At 38.1% G+C, this 25,335-nt stretch overlaps 2 protein-coding genes across 2 annotated transcripts; one reads left to right on the forward strand and one right to left on the reverse strand.

The window, feature by feature from the left end:
• Positions 1–478: 478 nt before the first annotated feature.
• On the reverse strand, positions 479–16,592 carry LOC115925548 (SCY1-like protein 2). The gene is made up of 16 exons (XM_030989645.1): positions 16,366–16,592; positions 15,672–15,829; positions 14,960–15,104; positions 13,835–13,984; positions 13,334–13,549; positions 12,385–12,501; positions 9,848–9,973; positions 9,333–9,509; positions 8,030–8,152; positions 7,021–7,134; positions 6,467–6,599; positions 5,805–5,869; positions 5,543–5,665; positions 4,168–4,268; positions 2,940–3,039; positions 479–2,148 (listed from the first exon to the last, which is right to left on the reverse strand). Exons 1-16 carry the CDS (start codon positions 16,513–16,515, stop codon positions 1,030–1,032), a joined length of 3,117 nt encoding a protein of 1,038 aa, XP_030845505.1. The 5' UTR covers positions 16,516–16,592; the 3' UTR covers positions 479–1,029.
• Positions 16,593–18,808: 2,216 nt separating this feature from the next.
• On the forward strand, positions 18,809–24,663 carry LOC115925549 (transmembrane protein 53-like). The gene is made up of 3 exons (XM_030989646.1): positions 18,809–18,939; positions 21,006–21,287; positions 22,119–24,663. The coding sequence occupies exons 1-3, from the start codon at positions 18,886–18,888 to the stop codon at positions 22,737–22,739; spliced, it is 957 nt and encodes a 318-aa protein (XP_030845506.1). The 5' UTR covers positions 18,809–18,885; the 3' UTR covers positions 22,740–24,663.
• The last annotated feature ends 672 nt before the right edge of the window (positions 24,664–25,335 follow it).

The raw sequence follows: 25,335 nt of genomic DNA on the forward strand, positions 1-25,335 counted from the left end.
GCATGCAAATTTTCGCGGCGATCGGCATTGAAACGGCCGAGATCTTAGGGGGGGGTCAAATTGACCCCCCCCCCCCCCAGTAAAAACCAAGTTTCAAATAGCACCTACGGCCGTACAATGGTAGCTTCGACCATGAAAATCTCAGAATATGTAGTTGTGATATATAATTTCCAAACGGGAATAGCGAATCGGTCGATTTTAGTAAAGAAATATTGTTTAATAGCTTAATTAATATCTTGACCTTGAGAGGGAGCAATACAACATGAAGAGTTTATTATTTACAATTTCATAAGTTTTAATATGTTCATTTGAACCGAATTCATGACCCCATACCAAAACTTTGTATTACCTTTAAAGCTTATCTGCCATAGTTTACAGGAGGGATTAGAGCGCCCTGCAAGGTCACTGGACAGGTGGTTATCTCATCAACTCAGCTCTCAGTTAACATAAGAAAAAGAGGATCATGGGGGACCAATGGTCACCGATTAGGCATTGTTTGTTATATAGAGGGCGCAAGTAGCTACAAGTAGTGCAGTGGGCCTTTAAATATTCAACTTGATGGGTGTTTCATTCCCGGGGACCTAGAGACGAGTTATTCAATTAAATTGATGAAGAACTACCCTGTACACTACTTGGAATCTAGTCTGCATTCATCACTTGTTGCTATATTGGGTAAACCCCAGACAAGCTTCATGTAGTCAAGAACAACCTTTGTTTCGAAAGTATGCATACAATTTGAATATGTGAGTAAACCGGTCTATTGCACATATCCCACTTCATTTTTAACCTTCACTACATGCTTTGTTAACAGCAAATGTTGAAGTTTGCCTAAACAAGTGCACTTGGACATTCAATCCTCAATACTTCCTGTACATGCATGTAGATCTTGCTTCATTCATTACCTCTGCATGATTTCATGTCAGTCTTGCATGAAAAATTGTTGTCACTGGATGTGTCATAGAAGCAAGCTGAAAAAGTGTTCCTAAACGTGCTGCAAGAAATATTATTATTAAGACGTTTCCACATGATTCACCCCAGAAAATCCAGCAGGTTATCACCTCCTACTGTCTTCTGTTTCTGCTGGCTTGATGCAGCTGTGCTGGAAAATGGATCGAAGCCTGTACCCATTCCTACTCCTGTATGCTGTGCCCCTGGAGTCTGTTGCTGCTTCTGCATGGCCGACGCCTGCCACGACATTTGACCTAAGCCCTGACTTCCTCCACTATAATTACCCATCATGCCTGCCTGTCCGAATGCACCCTGTCCTTGACCAATATTTCCAAATGACCCCTGACCCATGCCGCCCTGCGACCCTTGACCCGCACCTCCAAATGACCCCTGACCCATGCTGCCCTGCGACCCTTGACCCGCACCTCCATATGCGGCCTGGCCCATGCTACCTGGTGGTCTTTGGACAAACCCTTGCGATGAGCTTTGTCCTGTGTGAGGGTTAGTGGCAGGTGCTGTGTTAGCTGAAGACATTTGACTGAGTGTTCTGTGAGATTTCTGGGACTGAGACGGAGCTAGGAGAGAATCAAAGGTGGACATGTCGAGGTTCTTTTTCGCTTGGGTTTTGTTCATTTGAGGAGGCATCTGCGACATGTTATTGACCGGCTGAGAGAGCAAGGAAGCATTCAAAACACCCATTCCTCCTGCTCCGAGGATACTCCCTGAAGACGTTGCACTTGGTGGTGGATGATACGGTGAACCATTCATGCTGCCGATTCCACTGGACATTAGACCACCACCACCACCACCACCACCACCACCACCACCTGTCCTCGTACAAACACTGTCCATTCCTGCAATCCTGCCCTTGATGCCACTTCCAGACTCCATGGCGAGTGATCCTGACAGGTCTTTGACAGCAGACCTTGAGGGCTGCTTGTTTGTCTCTACAGGCTGGATCACCTTCTGGGTCTTCAACCGCTGCTGAAACTCCTGCTCCTTCTGAAGACGTTGTTTCTCCTCCAGGCTCAGGGACACCTGTGAGGGGCGCACTGGGGCGGGCTCTGGTGCCTTGGTGGAGGATCCTGTGCTACTTGCTTGGCCCTTGGAGCTGGAAGAGGACTGCTTCTGACCAGACAAATTCTTCCCATTTTGACTGGTATGGCCGTCCAATCCAAACGTCTCAAACATCTGGTCCACCTGGGAAGTTAATGTGAGTAGAAATATTTTTAAACAATACAAATGCAAATGTGTCTCCTATATGCCTCCGCCCTAAATTCAGTAGGAAACGAATGACATTATTCACCATTATGTGCACCATCTCCCCTCCCTGGGGAGTATTCCTACCATATGGTCACCTAGTAAGGGCATAGACAATTACTAACACAAATGCTTTCGTCATCCTACCGGGTCCCCATTTCTCTATTGGGTATTGAGTGGCAAATGTATATTAATGCCTTGCCAAAGGAAATTAGTACCATGTCAGGGATCGAACCCATGACTTTTGAATTTCAAGTCAAGAATTTGACACTTCTACTTTGAGATATCGTGTTAAAAAGAAAGCGGGACGGACGGCTGAAGGACGAACAGAAGGACGGACAACCCAAAAGAAAAAACCTTTGGGACCACCTTTGAATCTTCGATGGATTGAGGCATAATTTTCTTTCTTCAGTTTTCAAGCGAAAGTCTATACTTTCACTAATGAAAAGTGAAAATCCTATACAATGTTTATTGTAACAAAATGGATTGAACATTTATTATTTAAAAAAAATTATTTAAAAAAAAATCTAGTCCATTTTCTCATGTACATATACAGAAGGTAGAGTTAACAACACATCTTTTAGTTTAGATGGTACACAAGAAAGTAAAATTTTCAATTGAAAATATTCATGTAGCACCATATCTATCATGAAATTAAAAAAAAAACTACTTATCATATCTCTTTTTCTTTCTCTCTTTCTCTCTCTCTCTCTCTCTCTCTTTTAACTCACCCCAGTCCCTCCAGTATTGTTGCTCTCCCCTCTTGATGACAATGGAACATCCTCATTCCCACCACTGGCTTGCAGCTTCTGGGCAAACTCAACAGATGTCCTGGGGGTCAGGATTACAATGACAGAAAACTCATGTGATGGTTTGACAGAAAAGTCAAGTGATGCCCCAATAGGGGTTGAGCAAGATAGTACCCTAGTCGTTTTTCACATGCGAAAAATATATTTTTGTTGCCATTTTAATTTTACGGTATTACCCAGAAAACTAGACTAAATTTCTTGTTATGTAAAATAGACAAAAAATATGTTTAGGCTAAGGACTTGGAACAAAAGATAGATGACAAATATATTGAGGGTTGATAATAGTAAAGAAATCAATTATTGATTCTTACTCAAATTTGGTCTGATTTTGGACCAAAATCAATGCCAATGTTCATTTTGGGGAAAAAAAATGACCAAAATGACCATATTGTTCAATTTGACCACTATTTCTGGCACCCAGACACTTTCATTTTGTAACATATAATAGGCCCATTGCTAATAATAACGATTAGAAAGACTGCCCCTGACCAAACGTTCGTGAGTAGGGTCAATAAGATTTATATTTTTGGAATAAGCGCAAACTTTTACGTCAGAGAAGCTCTTGAAACCTTCTCCACCTAAAATTCTGATTTAATCCCCTCCTTATCCTAATATTTTTGTTTACTTTTCCCCATAATGCATCACATAAAAACGACCTAACACAAGCTCCATAGATAGTAAGAGTGGGGAAAATGTGACATGACAAAGAAAAGTAGAAAATATGTTGAACATTGGAAGCACGGTTGAGTAATATAGAAACTAAAATAGGGATGAGTAGACAACGAAGATGCAAGAAAGAAGACAAATACATCAGCAAAGAGATAGAGAGGGAATGGAAAGATGTGAGATAGAGAGTAACTTCATAAAAAGATATTAGAAAGAAAATAAACAGTTACTTGAATAGAGAGAGAGAGAGAGAAATGGAGAGTGAGACAGAGAGAGAGAGAGAGAGAGAAAGGGAGAGACATAGAAAGCAAGAGAGAAAGAAAGGGAGAGACATAGAGAGCGAGAGATGGAGTGAGAGAGAGGGAGGGAGAGAGTGAGAGAGATAAAGAGAGAGAGGGGGGTACATAGAGAGCGTGCCAGAGAGGGTAAGTGAGAGAGAGAGAGAGACAGAGTGACGTACAGGCCACAAAGAAAAAAAACATACTTTTGTTCTTCTTGCAAAGCATTAAGTTGTTCCAGCTTGACTCTCTGTTCCTTCTCTACCAGTTTGATGAGACCACTTATCACTGACATGTACGCATTGAACTGTAACAGAAAGATATATATAAGAAATGGTAACAATCTACTCATCGCACCAACTTGTGTGGAAATGTTACTTGACAAAAAAAACACAAAACCATGAATATTCACATACCTCAATGATATTATTTAAACGTATATAAGATTGATTGATCGATCTGTATTGAAAAACAAGTCAGAAAAAAAAAATAATAATTTACTGGGTGGAAGCCACAAATATGTTTAAATAATTGAAATTTCTCCAAAGGAAGCATAACATATATAAAAAGATATCTCAATGATATTGTCATTGCTCAGTCACCTCAGAGATTTGGGGTAATGTGTGAGTGTTGTATTTATGTGGTGCGTACCTTACAGGTATGTACCAGTGTAGCTTCATGACCCTTTTCTATACAATTACACTTTAAGATTCTTTTCCTCTTTCCTTTTCAATTCGTTCTACCGCCCTTTTAGTATTTTTTTCTGTTTCTTCTTGTAAATGATTCATTCACCCGGCCTATCCACAACATAAACCATTTTTTTCATTTTTCATTTTTTTGTACATTGTTTTAGTTAATTGGTAACGGACAAAGGAATTATACCATGTACATAAAAAGGGTAACAATTCTGTGGAAAATTATGATGACAATAATAACAATAATAATGATAATAATAATAATAATAATAAGAATAATACCAGTTTCTTAAAAAGCGATTTTCCATTAGCTGACCAAAGCGCTTACAGTATTATTATTATCCCGGGGATTTGGATTCAATTAATATAGTGCGCATTCTCCACTCCCTGGGCAGCATTCTTGCTAGTCACCTATACACCAATGCGCACATGCTAATCCAACCGTGTTTGCATCCTACTGGGTACTCATGTAACACCTGGCTGGAGAGGAGCAATGCAGATAATGCCTTCGTCACATACATAAATGCCATGCCGGGGATTGAACCCACGACCTTTGCATTACCAGTCACATGATTAAACCACTTGAACTTTAACCTTTCCTAGGTCTTACCTGATGCAGGTTGAGGTTATTATCGATGGAGAGAGAGAAGAGGAAAGGAAGAACCTTCCAAGGTCTTACCTGATGCAGGTTGAGGTTATTATCAATGGAGAGAGGGAAGAGGAAAGGAAGAACCTTCCAAGGTCTTACCTGATGCAGGTTGAGGTTATTATCAATGGAGAGAGGGAAGAGGAAAGGAAGAACCTTCCAAGGTCTTACCTGATGCAGGTTGAGGTTATTATCAATGGAGAGAGGGAAGAGGAAAGGAAGAACCTTCCAAGGTCTTACCTGATGGAGGTTGAGGTTATTATCAATGGAGAGAGGGAAGAGGAAAGGAAGAACCTTCCAAGGTCTTACCTGATGCAGGTTGAGGTTATTATCAATGGAGAGAGGGAAGAGGAAAGGAAGAACCTTCCAAGGTCTTACCTGATGGAGGTTGAGGTTATTATCAATGGAGAGAGGGAAGAGGAAAGAAAGAACCTTTCCTAGGTCTTACCTGATGCAGGTTGAGGTTATTATCGATGGAGAGAGGGAAGAGGAAAGGAAGAACCTTGGTGGCTGCAATGTCTTTGGTGATACCCAGCTTCTTATGATTCATAGATATCTTGATAATACCTGGAAAATATATTTATTTTTAAAAAAGAGAAAAAGACAGCATGACAATAATATTCTGCAATTATAGAGAATTGTATACAATATGCCGTCTCTAAGTGCTTTACAGATATATTATTACCTCAGTCCTTGGATTCATTTATGCGCAAAAAAAAACTGCAAATTTCAATGAAGTCATACCCCCCCCCCCCCCCCCCCCCCCCCGACCCCTTTTCCTTCAAACAAACTTACCTGAAAAAAATTATTTAAAAAAGACAGAGTGCAATAATAATGTACTAAATCCATGTACCAAAGGCATGTGTCATTAATTTCTTTTTATATGGAACGGCTAAAACAGTTTTAAAAAACACCTTAGCTTCATACTTCTAATCAACTTTACAAGCAACCTAAACAAAACAGCAAATTTCAAAGAATACCCCACCCCCCTCTAACAAACTAACCTAACATGCACATAAGAAGAGCAGGTTCTTTAGATGATATCTGCAGGAGTAACACCCTTCCCCTCCCCCACGCAAAAAACAAAAACAAACCTTAACAAAATGCAGATTGCAATGGTTTTTCTACCCCCCCCCCCCCCCTCTTTCCTTTAAACAGACTTACCTAAGATGCCCATAAGAACAGCAGGTTCTCTGGATGGTATCTGCATGAGGAGCGGTAGTATTTCATCTAGAACAAACCATTTGTCCATGTGCTCAAGCATCTTTCCTAGACTCACCAGGCATCCTACACGAACCTAAGGATGAGAGAGGAATATGACTTGTATAAGTACCACGGAAGATAATACAAACCAGCAGTCCTGTCAATGCTTTGTGTAATTGCCCTTTCTGAATGCACAACCAATTTTTCAACTGGAATTTAAAAGTTAAGTGTCAGTACCGGGTAATGCGATATTACTATAAGAAAATATTAACCTGCACTTGCTACTCTCCACACAGGTGATTAATGGGTACCTGCTAGGATGCGACCATCATTGTTGGTCAAACAGCTTGTGAGCGTCAAGTAACGCCTGGCTGGAATGCTCCCTATGGAGTGGAGAGTGTGCACACAGTGTGTGCGGGCAAGCACTGAATCCAGGGTAAAAGTATATCTGTAAAGCGCTTAGAGAATGTATTAAGCGCTATATAAGCGGAATATTATTATTATTAATAACTTACCGACAGGCGGGAGGTTTCCAAACAAATTTTCTTCAGTCTGGGGACAATGGAATGTTTGATGGAGTTGTACTCTATCATCCCGGCAAACGAAGGCAGAATGTTTAGGCACAGCTCCTTCAGAAAAAAAATGATAAGACATAATAAATGTCAGAATCAAATGAGGATAGCATAAATCAATACAATGCGATACTGTTGTGTATTGACAAATGGTGTTCCATAGTTTGCCGCTATTGCTGCTACTTTGTGCTAGCTGCGTGTTCCATGTGTATAATATGCTCTACCAATAAAAAATGAACATACCACTCAAACGATTGTGTAACTGTGGTTATTAATGAGTAGAACCCAACAGATACAATATTAGCACTTTTAACTGTACCATAGCGGTTTACAAAGTTATGATATAAATTACCGTTCATGTATATACCGGTACACGCTTCTTTTCTAGCCACTGCATTTCGCAAAGTTACCTTCTGTGGCACATAACACGTTTCAAGTTTCAAATTTCATTTCAATTCAAATCCATACAAAACACATAAGATACAGATTATATACAATATAGAAAACAGAGAACACACACAAAATGGAAATATGTCTACAAAAATACCGGAATTGTACAAAGTTAATCAGCAAAAGAAATGGATTGGGGAAATAGCAAATAAAACCATAAGGTTCTGTCGAGGCAGTCCCTGTTATTAAAAGATACAAACAAGTTCCAACAATTGCCTATAAAATATATAACAATAACAAAACAGTGTACAAAACATAGGAGACGTATTGACATGCAAATATTATTATTGATTTAAAAACAGATGAAGTATTTTATAATTTTAGATTGAAAAGAGTTAAAGAATGTAGTATCACAGATATCTCAAGGGAGAGAATTCCATATTTTGAGGCCAGTGTGTCTAAAAGTAAATAAAGAACTTGTTGATGGACATTTTTTTCAAAAAAATAATTATCAGGATTTCTAGTATATAATTAAAATAAATAGAGATGATTTCAAACTGACCTGTATCTGAGCCGAGGTCGACTCTAGAGCTCTGTAAACCATGGGTAGAACATGATTCTTGATGTCTTCAGACGGCGTCTTCGTCAGAAGGAGGTTCATTCGTTGCATGAAGATGAGTAAAATCTGAAAGGGGGGAGGTGGTGGGGTGGGAGGGGTAGATGAATCCATGCGCAATACTCATTACTATGTTATTATATCTGTGTAATTATTTTGTTCATTTGGACGCCTGAATCAACAAGCTAAAACAAGCTTTCTACAGGTGCTACCTTTCCTACTACCGGTACTCATTTTCACAGTTTGTTTAAATTAACTTAACATAATGCTCATGATTTGTATATTTTGAACTGTCTGTACTATATCACATGTTTATATTTTTTGTTTTAATGGAAATAAAGTCTTTTGAATTGAATTGAATGACAGGCTAAGACTCAAACTGGGATGACAGACTCAGCTTAGTTTCATAACATGCAAGTTTACACAGATTAGACAGGTGATATGTAGAACTTTATTGTTGTTGTCTTCCAACATTATCATCATCACCAATCTTGTCATCATCATTCTCCTCACCGTCATCGTCATAATCATCATCATGACCAACATCATCAGCAATATCGTCATTATAGTCATCATCAACATAATCTCATCTTCCTCCTCTTACACCTCCTCACCATCATCACCACCATACTTAATATTATCATTTAAACCGCCTAGAGGCATTACTCAATTTGCGGTATAGAAATGTCGTTATGATCATCATCATTACCACCATCATCATCACTGCCACCATCGTCATCATCATCATCATCATCATCATCATCACCATCACCACTATCATTATCATCACCATTATCATCACCATTATCATCACCATCATCATCTTCACCACCATCAACACTATCATTATCATCACCATCATCATCACCATCATCATCATCACCACCACCACCATTGTCATCATCATCACCATCAACACCACCATCATCATCTTCACCATCATCACCACTATCATTATCATCACCATCATCACCATCATCATCACCATCATCATCATCTTCACCACCATCAACACTATCATTATCATCAGCATTTCAAGCTTCATACGCTGTATCCCTCCTATATCATGTTAATAGTGAAAATAATATCCTATGTTCGCTACATTATAAATTGTAAATTATGTCACACAGATGGACATTATGTATGTTTAAAATATGTATGTTTGAAATATGATATAGAAATCAATAAATCAAATCAAATAAAATCAAACCATCATCATCATCACCCCCATCACCAACATACTCATTACCTGAACAGGTTCTTGCATCTTAAAGACGTTCTTGAGGCTTGGTAAGACAAGCTTGACATACTCCTGATCCGTGCACTGCTCTGCGATGAGAAGGACGTTGGGGAGCACGAAGGGCACCATGTCCGGGTTCATGAACTCCTTACACAAGCACGGTAGAACCCTCTGCTGTACAACTCTCTATGGAAAAGAAAATACACAGGGGTGATAGTGACACTAAAAAAAAGGGGGGGGGGTTTCCCTCAACCACGCCCCCCCCCCCCCCTTGTGTAAAAAAGAAAGAAAGAGGATTTGGGGGGAAAATGGCATCTAACAACATTCCCCCCCCCCCCCCCCTCTTGAGTAAGAAAAATTGGGAAAGAATAGGGGGAAATAGGGAGGAATAGAGAAAATAAGGGAAAAATTAGGATCAAATCGGGAAAAAAAAAGAAAAAAAAATTGGGAAGAAAAAAAAAATTGGGAAAAAATACTGCATTGTGTTGAAAAATAAACCTGCAGATAAGGAGTTTATATATTACCTTGGGCAGTTTGGAGATGACTTTAGGAAGACCTTTGAAGAATTGAGCTTTCTGTTGATTGTCTTGTTGAAACAACGAGTCTACATACTGCAGGGTCATAGCACCAACATCATCAAAGTATGGGATCTAAAGAGGGGATAAGAGAGAAGTTTTCTTATATTTCTAAATTTTTCAGTTGGTTTGTTTTACCCGACTGCTAAGAAAACATGTGTATGCTTGTAAGTAAGCAGCCAGTGGACCAAGGACTTTAAGTCCTCTCTGAAGGACTTGGTGAGGAGGATTAATGCCATACCAAAGGACACTAGAGCACATTGACTTGGTTTCGAACCTCCCAGTTACCACACCACTGCTCTACCACTGAGCTATCACAATTTATTTTTTACATCAATCAGTGTTCCCTCCTCAAAAAGGCAACAATTAATCCTACTTTCTACTCCTTCATAGTTTGAAGAAAAAAAAATTCATTGAATGAAACAATGTGAAAGAAAATTGCAAAATTTAACCCCCAAAGTGGCAAGTGCTACCCACAAATTGTGATTTTATATTTTACACGAGACTTTGATGATTACCGGTAGCTCCAATTAAATCAGTCTTATTCGAGAATGGCACAATATACTGCTGTGGAAATAAAGTCACTTTTTCTGTAATTTTGGCTTTTTCTGCTCCTCATCACCACCACTACCACCATATTGTCACAATCATCTTCATTACCACCACCATAAGGCTTAAAATAAAGATGTCGTATTGCCCTTTGCGACCAACCCCAAATTCTTGAAATCTACTGTCAGCTTATTAAAGTTGATACTCTAAGCAAATAAATGTCCCTTAATTTGTTACCTACGGCAAGTATATGTTATTTTTAAGTTTTTGAATTACTTAGTATATCACAAAAAAATTCTGTCTACTCGAAATCCTCAATTGAAATGTCTAAAATATCCGCCTCTCTTTGCATAGAAAATCAGTCACGACGCTGGTCTACTATTTATGACCTCACGTCCGGGAGAGAGTATATTCACGTACCCGGATGTTCCATAGCAAACATGTGCAGAGTGATACGATTTTCTGCATATTTTTGTTTCAAAGGCTGAAAAGTCTAATAAATCATAATTCTATGTACAATTCTTTACCTTCCCCTAGTACTTCATATTATTAATATCAATTCCCCTTTTAAAAATTATGACATATACATGCCAACGATGTGCTATTAGTCGATATTTTCACCATGTAATTTTTGTTTTGGTGTTGAAATCGGCCCAGGCACGGAGTGAACAGTAGCTGTCTACCCATGCACAGTTCATTACCATACACTACAGCGATCTCCCGATGGTTTCTTCTTCCTTTTTCCCATGTCTTTCGCCTTCCTTGGCCCTGAACATCCTTCATCTACCAATTCTGACACCGGTAGTCAAGAGCAAGTCTTTGTTAGTTGTTTTTTTAGCTGGCAACGTCGCTTTCATTCTCTTGCAATTGCCGATAAACATATAACTAGCGCACGTACGTTCCATATCACAAGCAAGCAGCGCCTAGAGCAGCGGCTTGGTCTTACCTCCCGATTCTGCTCGCTCCACGAACGTTCATGCCGAAGAGCCGCATCACTCGCCAAAATAGAGGAAGCGCGCTTGCATGATCTCGTTCAAGTTTGATATTTTACAACATAAAATGTTTAACTGGTACTGTATCCTTTTTTGAGGCAGTCACATCTATGATAAGTACTATCATAGTTCTAGACCTATTCGTTTTACAAAACTGCTCATGTACATCTGATGACAATAATAATGCATCCGCCTATTCATAAGTGCACGATTTAACTTTAATTCCTAAGCAGTAAACTCGTCTTAAATCTCTACCAATAGGTGAATATGAGAATACAAAAAGAAATCAGCGACTGGAAAATGTTGCTTCGTTATTCTTCATTCAAATGAAAACAGAAAATCCATCAAATATACTCCGTAACAACAACAAATCTAAGCTCTGACAGGATAGCATTTACGTAGGGATATCACTGTCATTCACCCTCACTGAGCCCATGACTCCCGTTCGTGACGTCACGGATAGAGGCCCGACTCTACGTGCACTTCCGGGTTTCAGACTTAGATATTTTGGTAGAGTTTACTCGAATAAATTCATTATTCTAAACTTGGTTTGTCGGGTGGACACCATTTGGTGTTATTATGGGGGTTAAAAGCTTTCTATTTATGTAATTATCTCAGTATTTGGGATTGTCTTAGAGGAGCAACTTTAAAAAAAAAATGTTAATGAATACAAAAATATGTATTAAAGCGAAAAAATGAGAAATATCAGCCCAAAGAGGGAGAAGAAAAAATGTTGAACAAAACAGGATTTCTGACCAACCGACCCATGTTTTGGCACCTAAAGGGCAATACAACATCTTTTTTTTAGGCCTAATCATTATCATCACCATCATTACCACCACCATAATCAGTTCACCACCACCATCACCACAGCCACAACCCGCATCCTAACTATCATCCAGCTCCCATCCTGCTAAGCATCGCCATGTTTCTCTCAGTATTTACCTTGCCAAGTTGATCAGCATCCGGTCTGATTGTAGGTGTGGTACTTAGTAACATCTTGACGTATTCCTTCAAACCATCGGGGAGACTGGATAATAACGATATACTCAGACTACGCAGCTGGAAAAGATATTATAAACATCACAAAATGCAATGATCAATGTGCTAATATTCACCTTCCAAAACAGCTCATCAGTTATCTCACTACAGTCAAAACCTGTCTACAGCAACCGCCCAAGGGAAACACAAAAAGTGGTCTTGTAGACAGGTTCCTTTAGTACATGTTTCAATGAGAAACCATTTTCAAGGGAAAACAAAAAGTAGACAGGTGGTCACTAAAGCAGGTTTGACTATATATAAAAATTAAATATTATTATTATTATTATTATTATTATTATTATTATTATTATTATTATTATTATTATATATGGCATTACTGTGTGTATCTCTCCAAAATCATTTTCTGTACAAGTATAAATTTACATAATTATGGGAAGAATATTAATCTGTTGAATGAAAAAACAACAATAAGAACCGCAATTTTTTTTCTTTTCTAACAATGTATCCTTTTCAAACTCAACACAAGGAAATCAATGACTTGGGTAACAGTACATTACACTGAAAATATCTCTGATTTGTACTAACTGAGAAAGGTAGTGCAATTATCAATACTGGCATTCACATAGAAAAGATTGCAGTATAAAAGCTTTTATTATACCCACAATTACCCATCTCCAGACCAAACATGATTATCAAACCCTAACTAGAATTCTAAACCAAGAGCTAAATCCTAAATGCAAACCTGATCATGATATCCTATATTTCATGAAATAAAGGTGAAGAGGTGTTGTGGTCTTGTGCATAAGTCGCCGGACTGTAGATCACAAGGTACGGGATTCAAACCCCAGACTGGCACTAACGAAGTGTTAAAGATTGAAAGAAAGATATTTACCTGTTCTGATTTCTGTTTAAAAGTGGACAGATTCTCGTTGCAATCGTGGAAGAGTTTGCCGGTGTTAATAACGGAGTACATCAGCATTCCAAGACTGAACAAGTCACTGGACATATCACAGCTTTGTGTTAGCAGGTATTCCGGAGCCAAGTAGTTCAGGTTGGGTTGAAGAACAGCCGAGACGTCATTCATAAGCTCTCGTAAAGGAAAAATAGCCTGGGAGTAAAAGAGGGCAAGAAAAGCATTGAGAGAGGCATTTAGCAAATTTGTTGCTTGTTTGTTGTTTTTTAATGCAAGCATAAACCAATTGTGAGGTAAGAGAAAGAAAGAAAGAAATAGAAAGTAATGTAGAAAGACAATAAGACAATCAGAAAATTACCAACAATGAGAAGACAATATACTACAGAGAAAGACAAAGGCAGAGGCAAAGGCAGAGAGACAGAGAGAAACCACATTGAGATGGGAAAGGTCATGTGACACTCCTGGAGTCATGTGACTTACTGGTTGATCAGGTGGTGATGAGGATGGAATGACAAAGTCGAATCCTGCTAGCTTCCAAGCTCCATTGCTGTTGAGGATGATGCTTGCTGGGGTGATATTACCATGGACCATATGCACATCGTTGTGTAGAAACTTCAAGGCGTCAGTTAACTGTTAAAAGCACACAAGCCAATCAAAGTCACCTTCTTGTTTTTCAATATCAATTCAATTCAATTCAATTTATATCGCAATATAATCAAAGTATATAGAGTAACAGTCAATTTTAACTATATTTACAAAGGTTATACGCGAGGCTTTCCATGAAGAATGCAGAAACCTGTGAAGTTGATCGCCCATAACAGAATGGATCATATATCTAGTGTGCAAAAATAAACTTAAGGGAAACACAAATTACGTCCAGGTTATATGTTTAAAAAACAATTTACAGGACAACACAAACTATACATAGAAAGACATATTACATAACATACTTTATTGAAACATAAAATTCACATACCAGTAAACACTACTTTTGAAGAAATTGGAAAATAATAAGGGTAAGATGGGTTGAAATAATCATTTCAAGATCATAATTTTGCACAACTTAAAATTGTGTTTTGATGTTTAAGGCATACATGTAGCTGTGGAAAGGTTATTAAGACATCAAATTGCACTACTCTCTGATGAAATGAAGAATATAATCACACAAAGAAATTAATGAAGTGCTTCTAACGCGACATTTATTATATTTCTTTTTTGTTCTCTCCATGAATCTATAGTACTATAGCTTCCGGCTACCGCTATAGCTAGATCAGCATTTTTCGTCGTTCCCAAATTTTGCACCGTTAAAAAGATTTTGATTTTTTTTTCAATTCCCAGGTAGGTACAGTGTAAGTCATATATTTTTACAATAGAAAATTCATTATCTTTGTAATTTTTAATTATATTGGGGGTGTAGTTTTTCCCTAAACATCCAGAGAGTTATAAAAATGCAAGTTTTGTTTGGTTCATGTATTTATGAGCTTGGAGCGTGCAGCAAAGTGCGTACCCATATATCGCCTTCTGCACAGACATCAAGCAGGCAGATTTAACAAACTGCTACTATTTCTAAACGGCTTTAAGCCAGCAAAACATATCTAAACCTACCTGTAGGAGTCCATATTTAATCTCGACTTCAAACAGCTTGTGTTCTCCAATGTACGGAGGGATGGGCGAAGGCATGTTGTCATGGCAACCTAATATGTTGGCTAGGCTTGCAAAGACAGGCTCTGTGGCAAATGCAAGGCTTTCTCTGTGAGTGTATGATGGCAAATAGACAGAAAATCATAAAACCGGTAAATCAACCAAAAAAAAGACAACTTAAAGATAAAGGTGAGCTCTGGTCATCCAATTATTTTTAAAGAAAAGATGTGGAAAGGATCAGAAAAAGTTGATCATGTAGCATGTAAGTATTGGTGTGTACTGCACAGTTCTGGAGTCATCAAAAGCATAATAAATTTGGCCCAGTCTTGGTAAAGTAACAATCACTGAACACAGAAAGATGTATATGGGACCACACAAATGGTGTCGGGGCTACTAACCTTGATTTCCTAATCTGTCTATGCTCATTACTCAACCAGTATACATTTTCTACCAAAATTGTTTGGCAAATGACATTTATTGTAATCTTGAACATTCAGTAAGTTTTGTTTGATTCTGTGAGAATTAATTTTTTTTTTTTTTACCAGAACTCATCTTTATCTATTCAGGTAAGCTCAAGTTTTTGAGGTTGATTTTATTTTTTACACATTCTAGCTGTACATAAATTATGATTTTAGGTGATTGGAATACTTTGACAAAACTATCTGCAATCACTTACCTTGTTTCTTCCAGTGGATGTTGAACAGTGAGCACACAGGGATGGCGTAGCCTTGTCAGCTGGGTGGAACCCTTCCGTAAGATCTCTAACAGTGGATCCCGATCTCGCTTGGCAAATCTTTCCAAGAGCTTCTTTTCAAATACAAATACACCAGCTTCCTGTGCGTGATTAGAAGTTGACAAAATTTGGTTTATGTTTTAGGGAGCATTTGTGAGACAAAGGAGGAGTTCATATTTGTCCAGTATCAATGGTTATGTTTTCGAAACCATTTGTTTATTTTTTATGGCTGTACTGACAAGTCATTAAAAATATCTGGCAAAAGAACTATTTGAGTGTAATGAATACGTTCAATTGGATTTTTTTCAATTTTCAATATCTGAAACTAAACAATGATACATTATTCTTTGCAAGGAGCCCTGCCAGTAGATGTTTTCAACTTAGTTTCATAAAAATGCTTCAAACAAAATTAATATTATGGCAAATTTGGTAACATTTTTCTTCTAAAAAGGTTCCCGATTTATTATTACATGCAATTTGGGAGACTGCCTCCAATGTCTGACACTTTTGTCAACAATTTTGGTAGCCTATTGTGCATAAATGGGGTAAATTCTGGGGATATTAAACATTGAAATGATCGCAGATTTGAAAAAGAAAAGGAAATAATTTATTTTTAAAAGAGCAAAATATTGCCTACCTGCTTGGTAGACCTCTTGACAGCATGATATATCTTCCACAGACAGCCCGGTCCTCCGCTCCCTACATGTCTGATGATCTCATACTCCCTCATCACAGGGTTCCCAATCAACCCTCCAACAGTACTCTTCAGTTTATTTAGCATCTCCATCGCGTCAATCAGCTTGTTTCATCCACCTAGTAATAATAGGGTGTCTGCTGGAGGCTGGCCAAATCTGCCAGCTGGTTTTTATGCCGTGTCGGAACCAAAAAGACACACCCCCAAATAAGAAGAAAATATTTTGAACACAAGCAATTTTCAAAGATCAGTTTTAGTTCTTGTAGTAGTACTAGTAGATCGGCATTTATATCTTAATCAGTAGGGACGCCGGTTCGAGAATGAGGATCGTCCACATAAACAAGGATATCCTCGTATACGCGGACAAAATGCATCCTAAAAAGAATCATCCTAGAGTCTAAAAAGAATCGTCCTCATTTTCACAGACGCTTTTTTTCTCTGGCACTCTGCAGGTTTCAGGTTCCTGTTCCGCATGCTGGCAATGCAAAAAACGAATTCCACCTAATAAAATACCCAAGTCTGTCCGCGTTTATGGGGACGATCCCTATTCTCTGACAAGCTAAATACGAATGTCTTTTCAATGCAATGCAATGATAATAATAATATTAATAACAATAAACATAGTACTAATGATAATAATAATGACATTTCTAACTACATTCATGACAACAACAAAAAGAGACTAGAGTCTAGATCTAAATCTAGACTCTATATTCATTCATTCGGTTGGCCTGCTTTTACAGACACGAATTGCAGTATGTGGGACAAGTGCAAATAATGGGCGCGTCACCCGCAAGAGTTTTCAGTATGAAAACGTTCAAGCACACGTACATACATGTCACCCCGCTCCAAATTTCTTACACCACTACTATTTACTCATTAAACATTTTTAAAGAGATACTCACAGACCAGAACAGACGGGATGTTGGCCAGCTGTGACGTGACGTAGACTATTCTGACTTTGGGTCATAGGCAATTAATCGGTTCATCATTATGCATCCGATATGAACCCGCTGCACTCTTCTACCAGGCTAAATCATGTACGAAATTCAAAAGGAAAATAATTTTGTCGAATTCATGCAGATATGTAGTTATTTTTTTTTTATGTGTTGATTATTGAATGAAAATAAAATTCGTTTCCATGGAATTTTTTAAGTATAATCATTTTAAATTATTAAAAATCCTTCAAAATGTAATAATTTATTATACAAGCGGCTGAATTGATTGAAGCTAGCGCTCATTCAAATTAAAATTTCAAAACGAACGTAAGGCGTGTGTGTTGTATGTTGAGGCAAAAGACCGTGGGGGGGGGGGGGGGGCTTTCTAAATAACTTGATGGGGAAGAGTAAATTATGATCTGGGACGGGAATCGGGAGGTGGGATTATCACCAAGTTCAGTCAGTTCAGTTTATTCAATTCCATCTTTAAAAGAACATTTGTACAAAGGTAAAAAAAACATGCAATTTCATACATTACATATAGACCTCTAGATCGACTCTATAGGCTACGTAAAATACGAACAGAATATAGGCACAGATGTATACAAAAAATGAAATAAGAGAATGTTTTGCCTGAACAGCTTCCTATCAAATTAATATAGTAAGAAAACAAGTAAAGTTTTAGAGTACGTACCATTCAGAAATTGCATAACAACCGGAACAAACCAATACACGATATAGGATGCAATATAAGTTGAGATTGCAAAGGAGAAATGTGAGGGGATCAATATAGGGAAGAGAAAGCTAGAGAGAAAGAGAGAGAGAGAGAGAGAGAGAGAGAGAGAGAGAGAGATGAAAAGTTGGATAAATACATTCAGTGAGTGTCATATCATATGCGCAATTAATTAGAAAATTTTGAGATTACGTTCAAAACTGTTGTAGACTGAAATTGGAGTTATCAAATAAGTTCCAAATTGCAGGTGCATGATGTCTGCAAGCATAATATGATGCAAAATTTGTATTAACAGTACACCATATCATGATGATATTTCTTTTTATTTATAACACTATAATTATGTATTCGCATGTTTGTTATAAAAATATTGGGTCAGTTTTTAGGAAGCAGATTTTTTTCATTCTTAAATATAATTCATATGGCACACATATATTCATTTAACTGGTAAAAATCCATTAAGTTGTTTAAAAAGCGGTCTTGAATGCGTTATATTTCCAAGATATAACACTCTGCCCAACAGGTTCTGTCTGCTATGCCCTATGATCGAAGGTCGGTCCCCAGACGTAAATAATCGTATCTGATTGAAACACGTCTGTAAAAACCAAATTACCCCCCCCCCCCCCCCCTCCCCTCGCCCGACCCATTCTGCTGCAAGAAACATCTATAACGATTTCAATGATAAAAACAAGTAGTAACTTCAGTTCATCCCTATATCCAGAAAAGTTGGTTGTGGATATTTTGCTGGAAATTTCTACAGAGCAGCTAGCCCAGGTGGTTCTACCGTACAGTATGTTTCGTTCATTCAGGACAGGTCTCCAGCGTCTTGGGAGCTTAGAATTAGAGGTAACAGAATAATAGTAGATCTATACAAAATCTTAAATTTGTCGTTTACCCTCTTTCTCTTGTTACCGGTAATCAGCGGCATCACGCCCACATGAATGTCGCCGAGCCGTGTCGGCGCGGTTTGTGCCTGGCCTGGGCCTGGGAATTACGGGCGCGGGCGCGGCGCGGGCCATCAGCTAGCGAACAATGAATAGTGTAGCACTTGCCACTGCCACTTGGTGGGGCAGCTGCTGTGCAGTGAGTGAATACGCCTTTATAGCATTGACCACACTGTGACTAGTGTGTTGTTGGTGTGTTGCAAACTATATTCAAACAAAATCAATGCTCGCTCGTCGGCCTAGCTAACTCTTCTCTTTCTCATGTTTATGCGCTCCTATAGTATTGGCCGATCTGCTCGAGTGGCCTAGAATTTAAGTGAGAGAGGGCCCAACTTAATAAGCGCGACTTAAATTCAATAGCAATGTCAATACGTATTACCACGTCACACCTAGACCGAAAGCTTCAGTCTCTATAATCGTCGGTTGTTCCACTGAGACTACGTCTGGCTCCACTAGACCTCCGGTTATAGAGACTGAATGACCGCCTACGCCATTGTATGTTGAAGATATCACGGCTAGATTTTAGCCGTTAGGCCCCACCCATAAACATGACAAACTTGCCACGGCCGTATTGTTATGCCCCCAAAATCCCCCAAAATGTCATTTTACCTCGTGTATATCCAAATGTAAATTAGGCCTAGGCTATAATACATCGGTTCCACTTACTAACTTGATTGAAATAATCCGTTTAATGGTCCCTTTTAAGGAAATTATGGGTCAAAATCAACATCCATGTTGAAAATCTTGCAAGCCGTGTTGAAACTCTCGCTGCCGTCAATCTCATCCCTTCTAGTCTACGCCGAAGGCAAAATGATTATGAAGGAAAAACTGTGCGCCATCTACACGTTCGTAATGGCGTTATCACAGTTTTTCCTTCATAATCATTTTGCCTTCGGCGTAGACTAGAAGGGATGAGATTGACGGCAGCGAGAGCTTAACACGGCTTGCAAGATTTTCAACATGGATGTCGATTTTGACCCATAATTTCCTTTAAAGGGACCACTAAACGGATTATTACAATCAAGTTAGTAAGTGGAACCGATGTATTATAGCCTAGGCCTAATTTACATTTGGATATACACGAGGTAAAATGACATTTTGGGGGATTTTGGGGGCATAACAATACGGCCGTGGCAAGTTTGTCATGTTTGTGGGAGGGGCCTAACGGCTAAAATCTAGCCGTGATATCTTCAACATACGATGGCATAGGCGGTCATTCAGTCTCTATAACCGGAGGTCTAGTGGAGCCAGACGTAGTCTCAGTGGAACAACCAACGATTATAGAGACTGAAGCTTTCGGTCTAAAGTTTTACGTGCTCATATACTACTTGTCTACTTCCATCATATATATACTCGTAGTCTAGTCATACATTTTGAAATCAGTCTAGAATTTAACAAAAAACTTGGTAATTTGTTACGGGAGTGATGGCACTTTGCTAATTATCTACGTGATCCTGATGACAGTGAGCTAACAAGCATCTTGTGATTTACAATGATTCCAAAAACGCTGACCTCTGGCAACATTTGCGATGTTGGTTCTACCATGGTTAGTATAGGCAGTACTTATGCATGCAGTACCACTAATGCAAAGGTATGCAGTGTACATGTACGTAAAAATGCCTGTTTTTGAGTTGCCAACTTTTTAACATTAGCGATTAGTGTATAAAGGTGCTAAAGGTTCCCTAAGTCCAGCAAACTCTTTGTGTGCGCCTTAGTATACTAAGCTAATTGCTATACTAGTATTAGACATTGTACTGGTATCGAGTTGGCAATGTTTAAACAGGAATTATAGTGTTGTACACTGCATACCTTTGCATTTGTCCTTCAAGAATTTCTGACTTTTTAATTGTTTTGTTCCATTTCATTCAAACTTTCATCAGTCTGCTTTTTTGATATTTTAACCTTTTCTTTAGAGTAATGTACGACTAAGGTTGAAATTTTCCTATAATTGTATCTCCTCTTTGACAGTCCTACTATGGCAGTAACTCTTCAATAAGGGGGCTAGCCGCCAGGGCCCCCGCCGTTCCGGGGCTGGCCATCAACGACAACATGATGCTCCAGAAATCTCCTGTTCCTGTTGTCGGGGCGTCGGCCGAGACTTCCCGACCCCTCGTCCTCTTGCTTAGCTGGCTGGTTGCTAAGGAACGACACGTAAACAACTTCTCACGTATCTATTTGGATCGAGGATGTGACGTGTTAGTCGTTAAAATGAAACCTATGCAGATCCTTCTACCGCAGTCAGGCTCACAGGTAATTAGTAGCTGTATGATCCCCTATGTCCAAATATAACAGAAATTGATAATAATGATGATGATGATGATGATAATGGTATTATAAACTAATAGACTATGAAGAGAAGTAAAATGATGAAAATATATTTAAACAACAATGATAATAACAACAATGACAACACCAATAATAATAATACTGATAACAATAAAAATGATATTACTAATAATAGTAATGATAATAGTAAAAATGCTGAGCACATTATATCTTTGAAAAAAGAATAGTAATGAAAGAAGTCAAACAAATAAAAAAGCTACAGGAAAATGACATTGATTGCTTTGCACATATATGAATCAATTACAGCCCTCAAGTGTTGGGAGCCCCAAATTGTTGGCAAAATTTCACTTGAATTGTATCATAAATAAAAAGGATGTCATGTAAGGCTCATTTCTGCAAGGATTTTCAAAAGAAATGTGTTTGAAGTCAAAGTTGATGAAAGAATACAAAATTGAGGTTTTCTGCATACAACAGAAATTCTTTTATAATTATTTGTCTTCAAACACATTTTTGGGGATACAATTTAAGCTTGATTTACATTATGGGGATACTACTCCATAGTTTTGGGGCAGCATGCTTAAAAATCCCTTTACCATCAGACAGAAATTGTACTTGAATATGTTCAATCTCTTTGGTTGAGATTCCAAGAGTCAGATTATTCTGAGGTTGGTCTGCCAAGGGATAAGATTTTAAGAGGAACTTAATTTTTCCACATTGGTCAAAATGTCGTCTGTTAATTTCGAGATGTGTGTTTATTTTCTTTCTATCCGTTATTTGTTTGTCATGTACATGTAGGTTGTGGCTCAGCGTGTTGTAGATTTTCTACAGCTCGAGGACAATCGTGAACGTCCTATCTTTGTCCACTCCTTCAGCGTAGGCGGCTACCTCTATGCCGAGATCCTACAGAAGATGATCGCCGCGGAGAAAACCAAGGGAGAACTGACCGGTCGCGTGATCGGTCAGATCTACGACAGTGTCGTCGACCTGGACAAGGTAGCGTTCGGCATCGCCAACGCACTCTTCTCCCAAAAGATGTTACAGAAGAGCGTTGAAAGGAGCATCGATGCGTACCTGGCCATGATGTACCGACCGGCGACGCAGCATTACACTCGAGCGTCCCGGCTCTTCTACCACAACCCCGTGAAAGCGCCCTCTCTGTTCTTCTATTCGTACGCCGACCCTGTAGGCAGCGCCACGGCGATAGAGAACTGTGTCAAGAACCTGCGTACCAAGATGGGTCACGACAAAATCTACACCAAGTCGTTCCAGAAGTCACGTCACGTCAGCCATATGCATAAGCACAAGGAGGAGTACTTTTGCTCTCTGTATAGTTTCTTTAGAGAAGTCCCGTACTTTGCAGACAAAGTAGATCTCGATGTAAGTGAGCAAATTGAGACGAAAGCCATCAAATCATAATGCTGTAATTGTGCTTTCCATGTGGCAGGGTATCTATCCAAAAGCAAGTCTGTATGTTTAATGTTCATATTTTATTCCTCTTTTCATGTAACTTTGAACCCATGTACACCTGTATAGCCCTAGGCTATTCTATGCGAGTGCGTATGCATGCGTAAACTAGTCTACTCAACAAGATATTTTATTGTTCACTGAGAATGGAAGCTCACTTTTTTAGTACATCAAGAGCAAAATATATTTTTTAATTGGTAAACTTAAAGACAGGCATTTTTGTTTTATTACTTCTTCTATGATGACATTAAAAAACAAAACAATTAAACGTCATCATTTCAAAGGTCATTTTTTGTGTCATTGTCGCCATGCATGTAAAAGTTGTCATTTTCATCTATTTTAGTAAATTTTTACTTCATTCTTTCCTGCAATGGCCTTGTTATAGAAATCTGTGATTTAAAGCAGTATTATGTAAAGTGTTTTTATTTTGATACATGTCATAATGTGTACCGCTACAGTGTATGCACTTTGTTTTTCTCTCCGTATGTTTCATGGGCATTATATGTGAGTATTATGAGCTTTTTATGACGTAATTATTTCCATGCTGAATTTGACCTGCCTTTAATATTATCAAACATTCCCCTTGATTAATCTCAAAAAATACAGTTAACAGCTGAATTATTCATACCTCTTGTAAATTATTTTTTAATTTCTTTTTTGAGTGGTTTGTTTCGTAACTCAACTTTTTTCCTGTAATAAGTTGAGTACTGTAATAAAATTACAATAAACATTTATTATGTGCACATATATGAATATAAAAGGCGCCTATAGCGTAAAATATTTATTTTTTGCTCATGAATATGAAGCATTACAATTAATTACAATTTTACTTTGATATTATGTTCTCTTCACAATGTGTTCTGACTCGTTAATGTCTTTTCAATGACTTCTCTCATAATATGTGGTTACAAAATATGGTTACCTGACGTACACTCCGGCGACAAATTTCCCCGGGCTTTATTTCATTAGTTTGGTTTAGGGTACCGGTACCTATCAATAGTATTGCATTTAAAGCCCCACTGTCCTACTTGTAGCTACTTGCTCCCTCTATATAGAAAACTTCCCCAATCGGTGCCTGTTGGTCCCCCATGATCCTCTTTTTCTTATGTTAGTTGAGAGCTGAGTTAATGAGATAGCCACCTGTCAGTGACCTCGCTGTGTGGTCTTATCCCTTCTGGCCCAGTAGTATCGAGAGTCTTTAAGCCATAACCCTATAAAAGGTCAGTTATTTTGGTGCTCTCTCTCAGCCCCCCGTGATCTCGGCCATAGAATGATGAAAAAGAATTTAGTCAGTGTAGAATTTTGACCAGAGTAATTGTCGCTTGAGTATATATGTATAGTACTGTATGTGTCGTGAAATAGCATTGATTATGTGCTCCTTGCCTCTTTGTTTTTTTAAAAGCCCTTCACAATTACGTGATTGAAGAAATTAACAAAACATTTTGGATAATACATGTTTTTGAATAATTTTGTACTCGGTTAACATAATTTTCTTCAGAATGTTGTTATTCTTGCAAACTTTCTCTTTACGAGTCATTTCAAATTATCTTTTTGGGTTTCGAATTACTTGAAACATGCACTATATAAATTGCATATTTAGCGAACAATAAGATATAAAGAAGAATCATACTTTTGTTATCAAAGTCATATCCAGAAACTAAAATACTTTTTTAGTAATACTGATATACAAATCATCAACAGTATAGAATAATCCTGGCCTCCTTATAACATATGTACATGTGTGTGTATGACATGATGTTGAAAACTTGTCTCCTTAAGCATTGCTATACATGTATGATGTAGTAAGACCTACTGTATACATATTACGAAGCATTTAAAAATTATGGATCAATTAAAACAGTATGTTATCTCAAAATATGGACTAAAATGACAATTTGTATGGTGGTTTGTGAATTAACTGTTATGATGCAAAGCTTTGGTATTAATCAGTGCAATGTTAATTGATGTCTATCTTTAGTGCATAGGAGTAACTGTGTCATGTCAGTGAATGCACAAATCTGCATTCATAGCAAATAAGGTGTTACTTGTTGTAAATTGATACTAATGTATACATTTTAGTGTACCTTTACATGTTATAGTAGGTGTGATAAACTAAGTGCACTATTATGTATCTTTAAAATGGTGATTTTCCACCTTAGATTTTATTATCTTTTCAAATTTGCCAAATCGTGATGCACACTCACTATGAACATAACGGACAGAGAAAGCGGACAAAATATACAGTTCCTCAGGTAGACAAAGGAACATCCCTTCACTGCTATTATGTACAAATGTGTATAACAGGTGAATATGCATGTGACACCTGTTCTACACAATTTTACATAATAGCAGTGAAGGATGTTCCTTTGTCTACCTGAGGAACTGTATATTTTGTCTGCTTTCTTTGTCCGTCATATTCATAGTGACTATTAATAATAACTCATGATATGATTGCAGTGCCAGTAGGGAGAACTGATGATGAGGCTACCCAGGATAAACAAGACATATCATTATCAGTATTATTATTAATATCACACTGCATATATTT

This window comes from Strongylocentrotus purpuratus, unplaced genomic scaffold (genome assembly GCF_000002235.5).
Source record: "Strongylocentrotus purpuratus isolate Spur 01 unplaced genomic scaffold, Spur_5.0 spur5_scaffold_18, whole genome shotgun sequence".
In the NCBI taxonomy this organism is placed as follows: Eukaryota; Metazoa; Echinodermata; class Echinoidea; order Camarodonta; family Strongylocentrotidae; genus Strongylocentrotus; species Strongylocentrotus purpuratus.